Raw genomic sequence first — 16,498 nt, forward strand, 5'->3', positions numbered from 1 at the left:
ATGGACGTTAAACGATGATGATGATATATATATATATCGACGTATGTATCTTTATCTCTGACTTTGTCTCACACTCTCCACCGCTTGACAACCGACGTTGGTTTGTTTACGAACCCTTAACTTAGCGATTTGACAAAGGAGAGCCGATATCAGTACCAAACTGGAAAGTAAAAGCAAAAATTAGAACTGGGTCTTGAAACGCTACCTTAAACGCTACCTTAAACGCTACCTTAAAACCTCTTCAAAGCGGGGTCCCAGCATGGTCACGGTCGAATAATCGAAACAAGTAAACGGTTAAAGAAGAAAAGAAATTAAATGTTACAATAAAATAAAACATATAAATCTTTCTCAGTCGCCCACACGATTTCAGCTTTTTTTTTGTCAAGGGCGAAAACTGCGTCTGTCAAGTGATCCGTTGTTATCTCCCTTGTCCTTCCTTAATTGCAAACATGGCGAGCGGAGGTTCGCCAGCACTTCCACCGTGTTTCAAACCGATTCAACATTATTTAAAGATTGCCGAGGAACATAGTAAAAGGGATCAAGTTGTTTCATATTACTGTAAGAATGTTATGTCATTTCATTCCTATACCGATATCCATTGTTCTTCCTGGTTGTCGTTGGTTTCTTTCTCACTTTGAACATTCCTCTTTTAAATACGTCATTTTTTAAAGACTCTTTCTTTTACCGGACTTCGTTCAGTTTGTTTACCTCGTTCGCTGCTTACCGTTTCAGTTCTTGCAAATGTCTTAATAATATCGATTTTATATATGTATATATATATAAAACTAGTATATATATTTATAGATAGATATATACAGAGATATATATGTGTGTGTGTATATATATAGATATTTGTGTGTGTATATATGTATGTGTGTATATATACGTGTGTATGCGTATATATATATATATAGATGTGTGTGTGTATATATATATGTATGTGTGTGTATATATATTTATATATATCGTGTGTGTATGTATGTATATATATATATATATCGTGTGTGTGTATGTATATATATATATATATATACCGGAGTAAACACATAAATGTGAAACAAGGTGGAAAAAAGAGTACTCAAATACCAGTGGTAGAGTAATATGCTTTATTTTAAGCAGCAGAAAATTCAACAAAATCTGTTACTCTGAGTTTCTCGTTGCCGTTCATCAGACAGTTTTTGCTAGCAAAAACTGTCTGATGAACGGCAACGAGAAACTCAGAGTAACAGATTTTGTTGAATTTTCTGCTGCTTAAAATAAAGTATATATATATATATATATATATATATATATATATATATATCGTGTGTGTATGTATATATATATTATATATATATATATATATATATATATACATACATAGAATATCCATACACACTCATAACTTAATTATTTTGATAGGTTTCGGCATGATTAACTTAATAGCACCACCTGATATGTATATATATATTAGCATTTTAACGTCCATTTTTCCATGCTTGCATGGGTAAGGCGGAATTCCAAGAAGCAGATTTTCTTCGGCCCGATGCCCTTCCTTTCGCCAACCTTCACCGTTTTCTAAGCAAAGTGGTATTTCGTTATGGCCAGACATATTTTCGTGGAAGACTGGAAACGAACGACACCGCTTGTATGACGTTATCACTCGTTTTACATCTACCACACACACACACACACACGACGGGTTTCCATAGTTTCCACCTACCAAGGTTTTGGTTAGTCCGGTGCCATAGTAGAAGCTACTTGCTCAAGGTGCCATGCTGTGGTACTAAACTCGAAACCACACCATATACATACATACATACATGTATATAATCTAATAGTATCATATATATATATATATGTGTGTGTGTGTCTTTGTAACATTATCATGGGTGATAAATTCTTGTCTCTTTGTAGAATAAAGTCCTCAAATTTTATAATTTTTCTCTCGTAGAACCAGAAATTAAAACTTGGCAAAGATTCATCCGTTTCTCTCGCCTTAACTTAGATATATTTATATTATAATCCCTTGTAGAGAAACTCCGGAGTATTGCACATGATAAGAAGCATCTAAGCTATAAAGTATTTTACAAATTGTGACTGCTTTGTATGGTTGACTGGAAATTCTTACACCACTTATTTTATGTATGTACTAATGTATGTTTATGTGTGTGTGTATATATGTAGTAATGTAACAGTAGTAAAATATGTCTAATATATTTTGTCAATACGCTACTTGGAGCAGATAGACCTGGACATTCCTGCTGAAATTGAAACTTAAGAGTCATCTGTCGACTTTGATAATGCACACACACACACACACACACACACCACACACACACACACATATATATATATATATATATATATATATATATTATATATATATATATATATATTCAAATGGGTTGTATATATATATGTGTGTGTTTGTGTGTATAAATATACATAGATACAATCACATACATACACACAGGTAAAGTTGACGGATCTATTCAAAAACAACGACGTCCGGTACAAAACGAGACTACAAAGAAACGATTTTCTGGATTCCTGGAATGTCTATAAAAATGTTATAGTTTTCGTGTTTTATTGTTTGTAAAATATACCCTAACTGTATAATTAAATCAGTTTAATTAATCACAGGCTTCGAAATTTGCTCGTAAACTATTATGTAGACTATTTGTGTAGAATCCCCGAATGGCTACAAGATTATTAAAATGTAGTTTTATGTCTATAACATATACAACAGAACGGTAATCATCTCAGTTTAATTAATGCTAGTAATCATTTATGTAAAATGATGATTTATTTGTAAATTAGGTGAATTTTTTTATGTGGTATCTTCCGTTTTCTACCCGAAGGTTGTTGTTTACATAAAGCTTCGGCAAGTTCACACACGTACACACACACTGTGTGTGTGTGTGAGAGCGATTAATATTTTAAGTTCAGGATGTGAAAACTGTAAGCAAAACACACCTACACGTACACGAATTGTTTAGCACTCAACTCTACACTATTTTTATTTCTTGGGATAGAAAAGTCATTTTATGTATAATAACAAACCGTCCCCTAATCAATAAATAGGGCACTGTCTACAGATTTGGTTGGCATGTGCCTACGAGTGTGTATAAAATTATTCATTCATTGTATTACTGTACACACGTACATACATGTCTTTTACTCTTTTACTTGTTTCAGTCATTTGACTGCGGCCATGCTGGAGCACCGCCTTTTAGTCGAGCAAATCAACCCAAGGACTTATTCTTTGTAAGCCCAGTACTTATTCTATCGGTCTCTTTTGCCGAAACGCTAAGTTACGGGGACGTAAACACACCAGCATCGGTTGTCAAGCAATGCTAGGGGGACAAACACAGACACACAAACACACACACATACATATATATATATACATATATACGACAGGCTTCTTTCAGTTTCCGTCTACCAAATCCACTCACAAGGCATTGGTCGGCCCGGGGCTATAGCAGAAGACACTTGCCCAAGATGCCACGCAGTGGGACTGAACCCGGAACCATGTGGTTGGTTAGCAAGCTACTTACCACACAGCCACTCCTGCGCCTGTGTTGATGTTGGTGATTAAATTTCTCAGCAAACCTCATTAAACCATTAAACAGACCTAATGATCACAGAAGCTTGAGCTCTGATTACCTTGTCTATCTATGACTACATTATTCAATGTGTCTGTCCGATTTGAGGGAGATTTGAGCATGTTGAGCGATCGTGTAAAGGAGCCCTCGTTGACCTGTGGCCTTTGTGATATTGTTGTTGACATTGTACTTCCCCATGATCAAACATTACTAATGCTTTTGTTATTGTTCAGTTCCAAATCTGTCCTGATTGAGCGTTCTACCCTTAGCCACTATTGTTGCCAGATCTGCTCTGACCCTGAGTAGCTGCACCTGTTAGGGTCTCAGCCATAACATGCCAAAGGTGGAAGGTCACTCAGAGACACCCCAACTAACCCAGAGCAGACGAGGACCTTCAGCTCTTGAGCTGCTGATCTAAGAGAAGACATCTCACTTACAAATCCTGCATCCTGATAGCTATTGGGCTTGTGAAGCAACTGGAAGTTTTCAGCTTTGACTATGTGTACAGGTGACCATAGGGTGATGGTTGTTTTTTTAGCTGTCTTACTGAACTCTCATTTATTGAAGCAATGACAAGAGTTGACAATATTATCAAATGTATCCTTTCCTTGAAGAAACTGTGGTGTGATTTGAGGGAAATTTGTATCTTACAGGGCATGCTTCTGCTTAGAGGTCCTTCCTGCCCTCATTGGCTTGATAATATTTTTTATATTATGGCAAGCTGGTGTTTCAGTGTGGACTAAAACCCTTAGCCGGATGGATTTGCTGGTCTTTGATTCACAGTTCAGACCTATTTTATTTGACTTAGTTGATAGTGCTCTTTCTCTCCATCTCATTTCCTATAAATTCAAAATTGTACACTCATTGTTGGTGAGCACAATGCTGGCTCAGATTGAACAAGGACTTACTGTATGATGAAAGACATTTCAGCCATGATGATCCCAAATCATTTTGAAATATACTGTATCCAGGACGATGTTATCTAACATGTCCTTCTGTTTCTAAGACAGTAAGAATGTGATTTGAAGGAGATTTGGCTGCTAGTGATATCCTTGTCATTATTTAGGCCCTGGTCCTGATCACTGACTGAAATGGGTTACTGCTGTTCCTGTTTCAAGTACAACACTGATAATCTGGAATCACTTATGATTTGTACTAATGTACAGGTACCTGTATTTCATTTGATTATTTAAATAAATTTAATATTCATTTAACTTAAGGCAGAATCGTTAGCACACCAGACAAAATACTTAGTGACATTTCGTCCATCTTTACATTCTGAGTTCAAATTCTGCCAAAGTCAACTTTGCCTTTTGTCCTTTTGGGGTCAATAAAATAAGTACCAATTGAACACAGGGGTTAATGTAATTGACTAGACTCCTCCCCTGAAATTACTGGCATTGTGCCAAAATTTGAAGCCTATCTTTGTTTACTTTAGAGAGTGTTGACCAAGGTGACACCCCCACTTTGGAAAGATCAGTAATTCCTATCATAGCACCTATGATATTAGGTATGATAAAAAAATATTTTTGATCTCCAGATTACAGACCATGGTACCCTGTCAAAAACCTGCTCCAGATGGACAAATGCTAGGTATAGTGGTTTACTTTTAGCTCAGAAATTTTCTTGTAGTTTCTCACTAGGAAATATCTCATCTTAGCACAAACCTGAAGTGTAGCTTCTCTTCCTGATATGTTGTACACTAAGTCTTTCTGTTACATTTGTACCTTAGTCCATCAGTTTGATGCCTCTGTAGTTGCTACTGTTTAGAGCAGGGCTTCTCAACCAGGGTCCACATGGCCCTTGGGGGAGGAGGCATAAAAGATTTTGCTGTTAAAATTTATCTGCAATAAATGGGGTATACTTCTGTGGCATTCAAAATATTTTTAAGTTTTTAAAAATACAATTCCTAATGAATATTTTAATTATAAAAATGCAATAGGATTTTTTAAACATTGAATGGCTAGGAAGGTCCATCTGAATAAAATTGGAGCCAAAAGGATCTGTATGCAAAAAATGGTTGAGAACCACTGCTGTAGAGCATCTCATTTTCCCTTGTAGTTTATGTTGATACTGTTACAACAATTTGCTGGACATGACACCTTCCTATACTACCTCATAGACAATGTGGATTCTTCACACAGCCTCTCTTTGATTGGATATCTTCTGGTGACTACTTCTGCTAATCCAGCTGCTTTCCTTGCCCTCGTATCCTTTAACTGCACTTTCAGTTACATTGCTTGTCAACTTTAATAATTGGTCCCCTCTAGTGGGACTGCAGTATTAATTACATGATGCGAGCCAATACTTTAGTGAAAATTTCCAAGAAATATTTGCCACTGCCGAGTGGTAAAGAACTCTTTTCAGAACCTTTATTTGTGAGATGCGGTTTCAATCCATGGTTGATCTTTTTTCATTTAACTCCTTTCTCATTGTGACATTCGACGTAGCTCATATAACGGTACTCTTTTCTCATTCTTTGGAGTTCTGCAGCTTAAGTGAAACTGAAGACCCTCTTTTCGGCAATATGATTGTGCCTCATATTTTTGTATTTAATTTTTTTTTTTCTACTACAGGTCAGCTCTATGCCTTTCAAAAAGCAATGGGAATTGATAAGAAGTCTCCAGATTGCAGGGACTATTTAATGATGCTGATGGATTCTCTAGAAATGGTATGTGGTGTTTCTTGTTTTATCAGCATCATTATCATCATCATCATCATCACCACCTGCACTACAACCATCATCATTATCATTTTAATGTCCACTTTTCCGTGCTTGCATGGGTCTGGTAGAATTTGTTAAGGCAGATTTTCTATGGCCAGATGCTTACTCTGTTGCAAACCTTCACCTGTTTCTAAGAAAGGTAGTATTTCCCCATGGCTGGGCATGTTTTTACAGAAGATTGGCAATGAAGGACACTGCTTGTAGGATGGGGATCACATGGAGTCAAGACAAGGAGGCACCCCCTCACATTCTCTCTGTCTTCCTCTCTCTTCCTCTCTCTCTCTCTCTCTCTCTCTCTTACACGCACATGCGTGTTCTTTTATTCTTTTACTTGTTTCAGTCATTTGGCTGCAGCCGTGCCTTTAGTCGAGCAAATTGACCCCCAGGACTTTGTAAGCCTAGTACTTATTCTATCAGTCTCTGTTGCTGAACCACTAAATGACAGGGCTGTAAACACACCAACATTGGTTGTCAAGCGATGGTGGGGGCACAAATACAGACACACACACACACACAAACATATACATACATACATATGTATATATGTATGTGTATATATATATACGACAGACTCAATTTCTGTCTACCACTCACTAGGCTTTGGTTGGCCCAAGGCTCTAGTAGAAGACACATGCAGTGGGACTGAACCCGGAACCATGTGGTTGGTAAGCAAGCTACTTACCACACAGCCACTTCTGTGCCTGTCATAGGCTTCTTTCAGTTTCCATCCACTAAATCCGCTCACAAGACTTTGGTTGGCCTGGGGCTATATAGTAGACACTTGCCCAAGGTACCATGCTGTAGAAATGAACCTGAAGCCATGTGGTTGAGAAGCAAGCTTCTTAACCACACAGCCATGTCTTATTGTGTGAAATTCCCTTCTAATTTGTTATTTGGTCAGACAGTTTTTAATGTTAGTAGAATCAGCAGAGTACCAGACTAAATTAATTGTACTAATTTTGAACAAACAAGGAACTTCTATATAGTTGTTCAACTTACTAAAAATAGCAGCCTAATCTCTCTCAAGTTATAATTATAAAAGAGGAAGGACTTATTGTAAAATGTAGTCTGTGATAGACTATATTTAGGGGAAAAAAATTGGATGGATTGCCATGGCTTTAATCCTAGGATTACTTTTTATTTGTTTGAGTCATTGGATTGTGGCCATGCTGGGGCACTGTCTTGAAGGGTTTAGTCAAACAAATTGATCCTGGGACTTATTGTCATGTCTGGTACTTATTCTATTGATCTTTTTGGTTGATCTACTTAGCTACAGGGATGTAAACAAACCGTCTCTGGTTTTCAAGCAGTGAAGGTTAAAAATACAAACACACACACACGTAGATATATGTATGATAGGCTTCAGCACAGTTCCCATCTATCAAATTCTTTTACAAGACATTGGTTGGCACAGGGCTGTAATAGGAGATACTTGCCCAAGGTACTGTGCAGTGGGACTGAACCAGTGTGTTTGTTGACATTTGCACTCTACGAAAATAGTTGGCTATGTGCAATGTTGCTGTAGTTGTCATTCTACCAAAAAAAAAAAAACCTCTGCTCACTTTTGAAACTGTGAAATAAAAGATCCTTTATTTAAAAAAACAGGTAATGGTTAATGACTGGAAGACCATTTGGCTGTGAAACAATGTTTCTCTGATATAGTTGTCTAACCCATGCCAGCACTGGAAACTGGACATAAAGCAAACAAACAAAGGAACAAATAGCCAGGGCTTCATTTGTAATACCAGTGCTCTCAGCAACCCCACAACATACTGATATATTGAAGTTTATGTACTAAACATGAAATAGTTTTTGTTTCAGTTTAAAATTTCAAAGGATTTACAAACCAAGATCATTTTCTTAAATTAAAAATTGTAGTGATGTGTGGAATTAAACTTAAAAACAATTTATTTTTAAACTAAAATTATAACTGCAAGTTCAAATTGAAATTCAGGCTAATAAATATAGTTAAAAATCAGTAAGAATATCTTTATTGTACTTAAATATTTCAGTGGGATTTTCAGAATCAGATTGGAGAAACCTCCCCACTGAGTCAAGTTTCCAACACCTCTTTCCAGTGGCACGTAAAAAGCACCCACTACACTCCGGAGTGGTTGGTTTTAGGAAGGGCATCCAGCCGTAGAAACTCTGCCAGATCAAGTTTGGAGCCTGGTGCAGCCATCTGGTTCACCAGTCCTCAGTCAAAATCGTCCAACCCATGGAAAGCGGACGTTAAACGATGATGATGATGAAAATAGGATCAGTGTAAACATGAATGGCTTATATATTCTTTTTGTTTAACCCTTGACCCATTTATGAAATCCTTGATTCCTCAGCAATTCAGTGTATCATCATCATCATCATCTTCATCATCATCATCCCCATGATTTGCATCCAGTTTTCCATGCTTGCACGTGTGAGGCTGAATACATTGTGGTAGATTTTCTGCAGCCAAATGCCCATCTTGTTGCCATTTCTTACCTTGTCATTAATATCAAGCTCTTACATGGAAGACTGGAAACAGTGATACCACTTGTATGACAGTGACACTCATTTACAGCTATCATGTGAGGTATGAGGTATGTCAAATCAAAGAAACAATCACACACACACACATATCCAGTGCCACTGACTGGCACGTAAAAAGCACCATTCAAGCATGGCCAATGCCAGTGTTACCTGACTGGCCCCTGTGCCAATGGCACATAAAAAGCACCCACTACACTCTCATTGTAGTTGGCATTAGCAAGGGCATCCAGCTGTAGAAACCTTGCCAGATCAGATTGGAATCTGGTGCAGTCTCCTGGATTGCCAGTCCTCAGTCAAACCATCCAACCCATACCATCATGGAAAGCAGACGTTAAACAATGATGATGATGATATATATATATATACCCGTCCAACCCATGCTAGCATGGAAAGCAGACGTTAAATGATGATGATGATGATGATGATATATATATATAGATAGATAGAAAGATAGACAGTTTCTGTTTACCAAATCCATTCATAAGGCTTTGCTCAGTCTATGACTACATTTGAAGGCTCTTTACCAAGGTTCCACGGAGGGGGACTAAACTCCAACCCATGTGGTTGGGAAGCAAAACTCTTAACCACGCAACCATGCCTACACTTCTTGCACTTTGATAAAAAAAAAATATAAAGTAACATGCACAGTGTTACTTCCAGGGCATTAACCCTTTCGTTACCAACCTGGCTGAAACCGGCTCTGGCTCTTTAGTATAAATGTCTTGTTTTCATAAGTTTTGAATTCAAAATTTCCACCAAATTTTAGTCACAATTCATGTTCCTAACACTAGCTCAATGATAACGATGTTATTTTACTAAATTCTTTCTTATATTTAAAATAATTGGAAGAAACACAGAGCATCTCAAAATAAATACAGTAACGAAAGGGTTAATCTATCTTCTCTTACATGATAATCCTCTCTGTTTTGTACTTCTATAAGCTCAGTGGTGTTGGTGCAGTTTTCTCTCCCACCAACTATCCCATCTTCACTGTTCAACTGGATTGAGGATGGAATGGCTGAAAGGATGAGGGTGCCTGTGTTTGCTCGTGAATACATAGGTATCTACCTAAATGTAAACTCAGTACATGTTACCCGGTCATACTCACTTCTGAGTGATTGCTATGCTTTCTTAGTAAATACCTCTCATCAACTTGCACTAAATATTTAGTAGAATTATGTACATTGTTCCAATAATCAACGAGGGTTTTTAATTTTGAACAAAGATTTAGCTTCAAAGAGAGAGAGAGAGAGAGAGAGACACTCACTCACTCACACACTCACACACCCACTCACTCACACACTCACTTACTCACTCACTCACTCGCACACACACTCACTCACCCACTCACTCACTCACACACTTACTCACTCGCACACACACTCACTCGCTCACTCACTCGCACACATACACTCACTCACTCACTCACTCACTCGCTCACACACTCATGCACACACTCACTCGCTCACTCACTCACACACACACACACACACACACATCAAAGACTTCATGATGTCATACTCAGTGTCTGCATTCTTTATTTTGTACCCCAAACAATGCAACAATCCAGTCAGGTATGTGCATTTTCTCTTGTGCCTTTCAGGTGTGCTTTCAATTCTCTTAATTCTTCAAGGTGTTTATGTTTATATTTGGGTCACAACCTGAAGTATTTCCTGCTCCTTCTTGGAAATACTTGAAATGTCCACATGGTGTAGAAAATCTAACCCTTTAGCATTTAAAGTGACTAGATAATTTATGTTCCAAACACAAGCTTAATGATGATGATGAAATTATTTCACTAAATTCTTTATTCTCCTCCAAATTAATTGAAACAAAAGCAGTGTATTTAATCAGAAATATTGTAATGAAAGCGTTAAAGCATCATATTTGCATTTAGTGGCATTGCATCAAGTTGCATGTTTTTCTTCAAAACAGCTTCAGTCTCTTTTGCGATGGTTGGTTAAATTGCTAGTTTTATTGTATTATGATTTCCTCACCAATGGCTACAACTGTTCTTTCTTTGCTACTTTAAGGAAAATACTGTTTAATACTGATCGGTGCTTTAAAGAATGTCTTAAATTTGGTTGATTTCTAATTTGTTCCTTTGGTGCTTTAAAAAAAATATCCACATCTTTATTTTCTTGCCAAGTGGTCTTCATTTTTGCAGGTTGTTTTAGTCAACAAAGATATGAATCCAAATTTCAAACATTCTTATAAATAGCCATCTATATATTATACTTAATGTACACACACATCTATATAAACTGTTCATAGGCCAGTTACTGTGGTATTTGTCCTGAAATAACATCTCTTATGGTTGAGCTTTGTTAACACAACTCAACCACAAGAGATGCTGTCTCTGGACAAATACCACAGGAACTGGCCTATCAACAATGTGTCTACATTAAGTATGATACACAGATGGCTATTTTCATGTAATGCTGTATCAGTTGCATATAATGGATGCTCTTAGTTGAAACTCTCTTAGTTTTCTCAATTTAAAACATCAGATTGGAAAAAAAAATTGAATTGAAACGAAATGAAACTGCCTCATTTCTGATCTTCCAGCATAGTTGTATTTAAGAATGTTTTAACTAATACATTTTTTTGTTTTTATTATAGTAGGATATGATGTGAGGGAGATACCTGTTGAGCCATGCAATTCATTTACAGAAAAGGAAAATACGGTTGTAGAATAATACGTAATGTCTCCTTAGCTCTGCAGGGTCTTTTAAGAGTTAATAAATAACCTTAGTGAATTTAAGTATATAGGATACAAGTGACTCAGGTAACATTGATAAATAATTGTTAGTACAAGGTTAGTATCTATATTGTCTTTGCAGTTTGTGTTAGTAAACAAAGGTAGAAATTCAAATTTCACATACTCTTGTAAATGTCTGTACTTCTTCATATAAGCAACTGCCATTATGCTCATTAAAATTTTTACTCAGTTGGTATTGGGAAGGGCATCCAGCTGTAGAAACCATGTCAAAGCAGACACTGAGGCTCGATTCAGTCCTCTGGTTTGCTGGATCCTGTTAAATCATCCAACCCATGCCAGCATGGAAGAGTAGATTTGATTAAATCAACTACACTGCTTCACTGCTACCTTATTTTATTGACCCTAGAAAGATGAAGGGCAAAGCTGACTTTGGTAGGATTTGATCTCACAACATAAAGGACCATCACATAATACTACAAGGTATTTTGTCTGGCACTCTGAATCTTCCATCATCATCATCATCATTGCTTAACGTCTGCTTTCCATGCTGGCATGGGTTGGGTGGTGGTTTGACAGAGGACTGGCAAGCCAGGAGGCTGCACCAGGCTCCAATCTGATCTGGCAATGTTTCTACAGCTGAATGACCTTCCTAATGCCAACCACTCCTAGAGTGTGGTGGGTGCTTTTTATGTGCCACTGGCACAGGAGCCAGTCAGGCGGCACTGGCATCAACCACATTTGGATGGAGCTTTTTATGTGCCACCTGTATGGAGAGCCAGTCAGGCAGCACTGGCATCGACCCATGCTTGAATGGTGCTTATTACGTGCCACCAGCACAGGTGCCAGTCAGGTGGCACTGGCTTCAGCCACAACTACGATTTCCATTTTGATTTTGATTGACTCAATAGGTCTTCTCAAGCTCAGTGTATTGCCCAACGATTCAAGGGTACTTTTTAAATGGGTTGGTTATGCAACACTGGTAACCTCACTTTCCTTGCTGGGTCTTTTCAATCACAGCATACCTCCAAAGGTCTTGGTCTCTTGTCATTGCCTCTGTGAGGCCCAACATTCAAAAGTCATGCTTTACCACCTCATCCCATGTCTTCCTGGGTCTCCCTCTTCCACGGGTTCCTTCCACTGTTAGGAAGTGACACTTCTTCACACAGCTATCCTCATCCATACGTAGCACATGACCATACCAGTCATCTCTCTTGCACACCAAATCTGATGCTTCTTATGTCCAACATTTCTCTCAGGGCGCTTACACTGATGTGTGTGCACACTGACATTACACATCCAGTGGATCATACTAGCTTCATTTCTTTCAAGCCTACGCATGTCTTCAGCAGTTACAGCCCATGTTTCACTGCCGAATAGCATGGTAGTTTGCACACATGCATTGTACAATCTACCTTCAACTCTGAGCTAGAGACCATTTGTCACCAGTAGAGGTAGGAGCTTTCTGAACTTTGCTCAGGCTATTCTTATTCTAGTGGCAATGCTCTCTGAGCATCCACTCCCACTACAGACTTGGTCACCTAGGTAGCAGAAGCTATCAACTACTTCTAATTTCTCCTCCTGGCATGTGATGGAACCTGTTTTCTGAGCATCTTTGGTGTTTATTACTCCTGTGCATCTGCCACACATGAAAACTATCTTCCTGGTTAACATTCCTTTGATATTGCTGCACCTCTTATGTGTCCATAGCTTGTACTGGGTATATGTTATGGAGTTTCTACCTACGTCTTTCCTACAGATTGAGCAGGGCCATCTACCTGACTGGATTTGAGATGTGTTTGCCTTCCTACTTACTAGAACTTTGGCTTTTGCAACATTGATTCCAAGGTCCTTCGATTCTAGACTTTGCTTCCACACTTGAAACTTCATCTCTAGTTCTAATCGTGACTCAGCTATTAGAGCAAGGTCATCAGTATAGAAGAGCTCCCAGGGGCAGCCTATATTGAATTTCTCTGTTATTGCCTGGAGGACTGACCCTTGATGAACCCCTACTTCTACCTGGATTTCTTCATTATATTCATTGCCAACCCTCACCTTACTGACAACATCTCTGTACAGGGCTTCTACAGCTCTTACCAACCACTTGTCTATCCTTGGTTTCCACATTGATGTCCAGATAAGGAATCTGGGGACACTGTCAAAGGCTTTGTCCAAGTCAACAAAAGCCAAGTACAGAGGTTTATCTTTGGCTAGGTATTTCCCCTGCAGTTGCCTTACCAGAAATATAACATCAGTGGTGACATGTAGAAAGCACCATCCAAACGTGGTTGATGCCAGTCCTTGGGCCGACTAAAGCCTTGTGAGTGGATTAGGTAGACGGAAACTGAAAGAAGTCCATTGTATATGTGTGTTTGTCTGTCTATGTGTGTCTGTCTTTGTGTTTGTCCCCCAACCACCACTTGAGAACTGGTGTTGGTGTGTTTATGTCCCTGTAACTAAGCAGTTCAGCAAAAGAAACTGATAGAATAAGCACTAGGCTTGAAAGAATAAGTCCTGGGGTCGATTTGTTTGATTAAAATTCTTCAAAGCAGTGCCCCAGCATGGCCACAGTCAAATGACTGATATGAATAAAAGTAAAAAAAAAAATGAAAAGTGAAAGTGATAATGTAATAGATACATTATTAATGCAATAGATAAATTAACAATGTAATAGATTAGAGACACTTATCTCAAGAATGGTGGATAATTTATTCATGGTATAGATAATTTATTCATGCTATTAATACAATAGACAAATGAATAGTATATCTTAAGAAAGCTGGATACATTATTAATGTAACTCCTTGTTAATAAGATAAAAATCTTATCTGAATTTTTTATTATTTCACATTGTGAATCAATTAGAATCAATTGTGACATGTTCTTAGTAACATCTGTTCATTTCTTTTAGGCATATGTCTCCAATGAAAGCCAGTTGTGGTGGTCAGCACAATTTAAAAGTGCAAAGTGTAAACTATTTTAACCCTTTTGTGTCAATATTTAAAGTATATTTTGAAAATAATGAAGGGTTTAGTAAAATAACTTTATCAAGAAATTTTGATAGAAGATTTTTATTTAGATCACACAGGAAGTTTTTATCATAGGACCGGGGGTGGTTTCAGGCTGGCTGCTATCAAAAGAGATAAATCAGCTCATTTAGAAGCCATTAAGGCTTATTTAAGAAATGATACAGGTTAAATGAGATAATAGCTTAGGGATGAGGTAGTGAAGCATGACCTTCAAACACTGGGCCTCACCGAGGCAATGACTAGTGACCGGGACCTCTGGAAATATGCTGTGCTTGAGAAGACTCGGCAAGTGCAAGTGAGACCATAACCTTGTGGCCTATGCCAGGGGTGTAACCAGCCCACTTATGCGTGCCTTTCCTTCATTGGACACTAAACTCTGCTTGCAAAGACTTGTTAAGGCAAGTGAAATTGAAATCGATATCGAAATCAAATTTGATGACTGGCATCCGTGCTAGTGGAACACTAAGAGAACCATATGAGTGAGATCGGGGCCAGAGCAACAAGCTGGCCTCCGAGCCGATGGCACGTTAAAAACACTGTTCGAGTGTGATTGTTACCTGCATCGCCTTACTAACACCTGTGCTCGTAGCACGTGACAAAACATTCGAGCAAGGTCATTGCCAGTGCTGCTGGACTGGCTCCTGTGAAGGTGGCACATAAAAAGCACCATTTGAGTGTGGCTGTTGCCAGTACTGCCTGACTGGCCTTCATGCCGGTGGCACGTAAAAGCACCTACTACACTCTCAGAGTGGTTGGTGTTAGGAAGGGCATCAAGCTGTAGAAACTCTGCCAGATCAGATTGGAGTCTGGTGCAGCCATCTGGTTTGCCAGACCTCAGTCAAATCGTCCAACCCATGCCAGCATGGAAAGCGGACGTTAAACGATGATGATGATGATGATGATGATGATGATGATTAAAAGTTCCTGTGATAGTCTTTCTTTATTTCACAGTCTTTTGTCTTTAAAAAAACCCCAAAATAGTTGTATATTTTTCTTTCTCTTTTTCATGTTTTGTTCTTCTCCTTGTTTATTTTATGTTTTCGTTTGTGATTTCATGTGACCAGTCGAAACAGCAACTAGCTGATAGCGATGCCATCCAGTCAGAAACAGTTGGGCAGGCGTATCTGGAGGAGTATGCCCTCAAGTTTTTCATTGTGGCTGACAACAAAGACAGAGCTGCTCAATTTGATAAGTATGTATCGTTTGGAGCCAAAAATTATTCATCAGAAACACACACACACACACACAGTCTCAGTTAAGTCAATATATGCTGTCATCTCTACCCCTGATACCCTCTCTTCTTCCTGTCATTCATCTCTCTCTCTTTCTTTCTCACTTACTCCCACTTCTATCCTGTATTAATAATAATAATAATAATAATAATAATAATAATAATAATAACAATAATAATAATAACAATAATAATAATAGCACTCAGAGAGGGAAAACCTCCACCAAGGCAACACCAACATCCTCTCAATGATTAGCCGATGATTTTTAAAATGAGAATATCTGAAATAAACTCAGCTGCTCTCACAAACGAGAATACTAATAATGAAACTGACTGTTCTCAAAAATTAAGTAAAAAAACAAGAAAAATAATCCAGAGTCCTTGTCTGAAACTGGATCAATCCCAAAATCTAATCAGTTCATGCCAGTCACGAGGCCAAACATTCCTGACAGTTTCATCAGAATCCATCCAGCAATTCTTGAGAAGTCTTGTCCATGGACAAACACATCTGGAAAGAATACCTCTGCCTTCGCAAAAGTGGAGGTAATAATAATCCTTTCTACTAAAGGCACAAGGCTTGAAATTTGGAGGGAGGGGACTAATGAATTACTGTGACCCCTGTATGTGACTGGTACTTAATTTATCAATCCCAAAAGGATGGAAGGCAAAGATGAC

General features: G+C 38.1%; 1 protein-coding gene across 1 annotated transcript in view; it reads left to right on the top strand.

The window, feature by feature from the left end:
• The first annotated feature begins 402 nt into the window (after positions 1-402).
• The window catches only part of LOC115215689 (vacuolar protein sorting-associated protein VTA1 homolog), a 36,217-nt gene continuing 20,121 nt past the window's right edge, over positions 403-16,498 (top strand). The window contains exons 1-3 of the mRNA XM_029784965.2: positions 403-558; positions 6,167-6,261; positions 15,657-15,784. Coding sequence (XP_029640825.1) covers positions 450-558; positions 6,167-6,261; positions 15,657-15,784 — 332 coding nt within the window. The 5' untranslated portion in view covers positions 403-449. The remainder of the gene's footprint in view (positions 559-6,166; positions 6,262-15,656; positions 15,785-16,498) is intronic.

Source organism: Octopus sinensis, linkage group LG9 (genome assembly GCF_006345805.1).
Source record: "Octopus sinensis linkage group LG9, ASM634580v1, whole genome shotgun sequence".
Classification (NCBI taxonomy): Eukaryota; Metazoa; Mollusca; class Cephalopoda; order Octopoda; family Octopodidae; genus Octopus; species Octopus sinensis.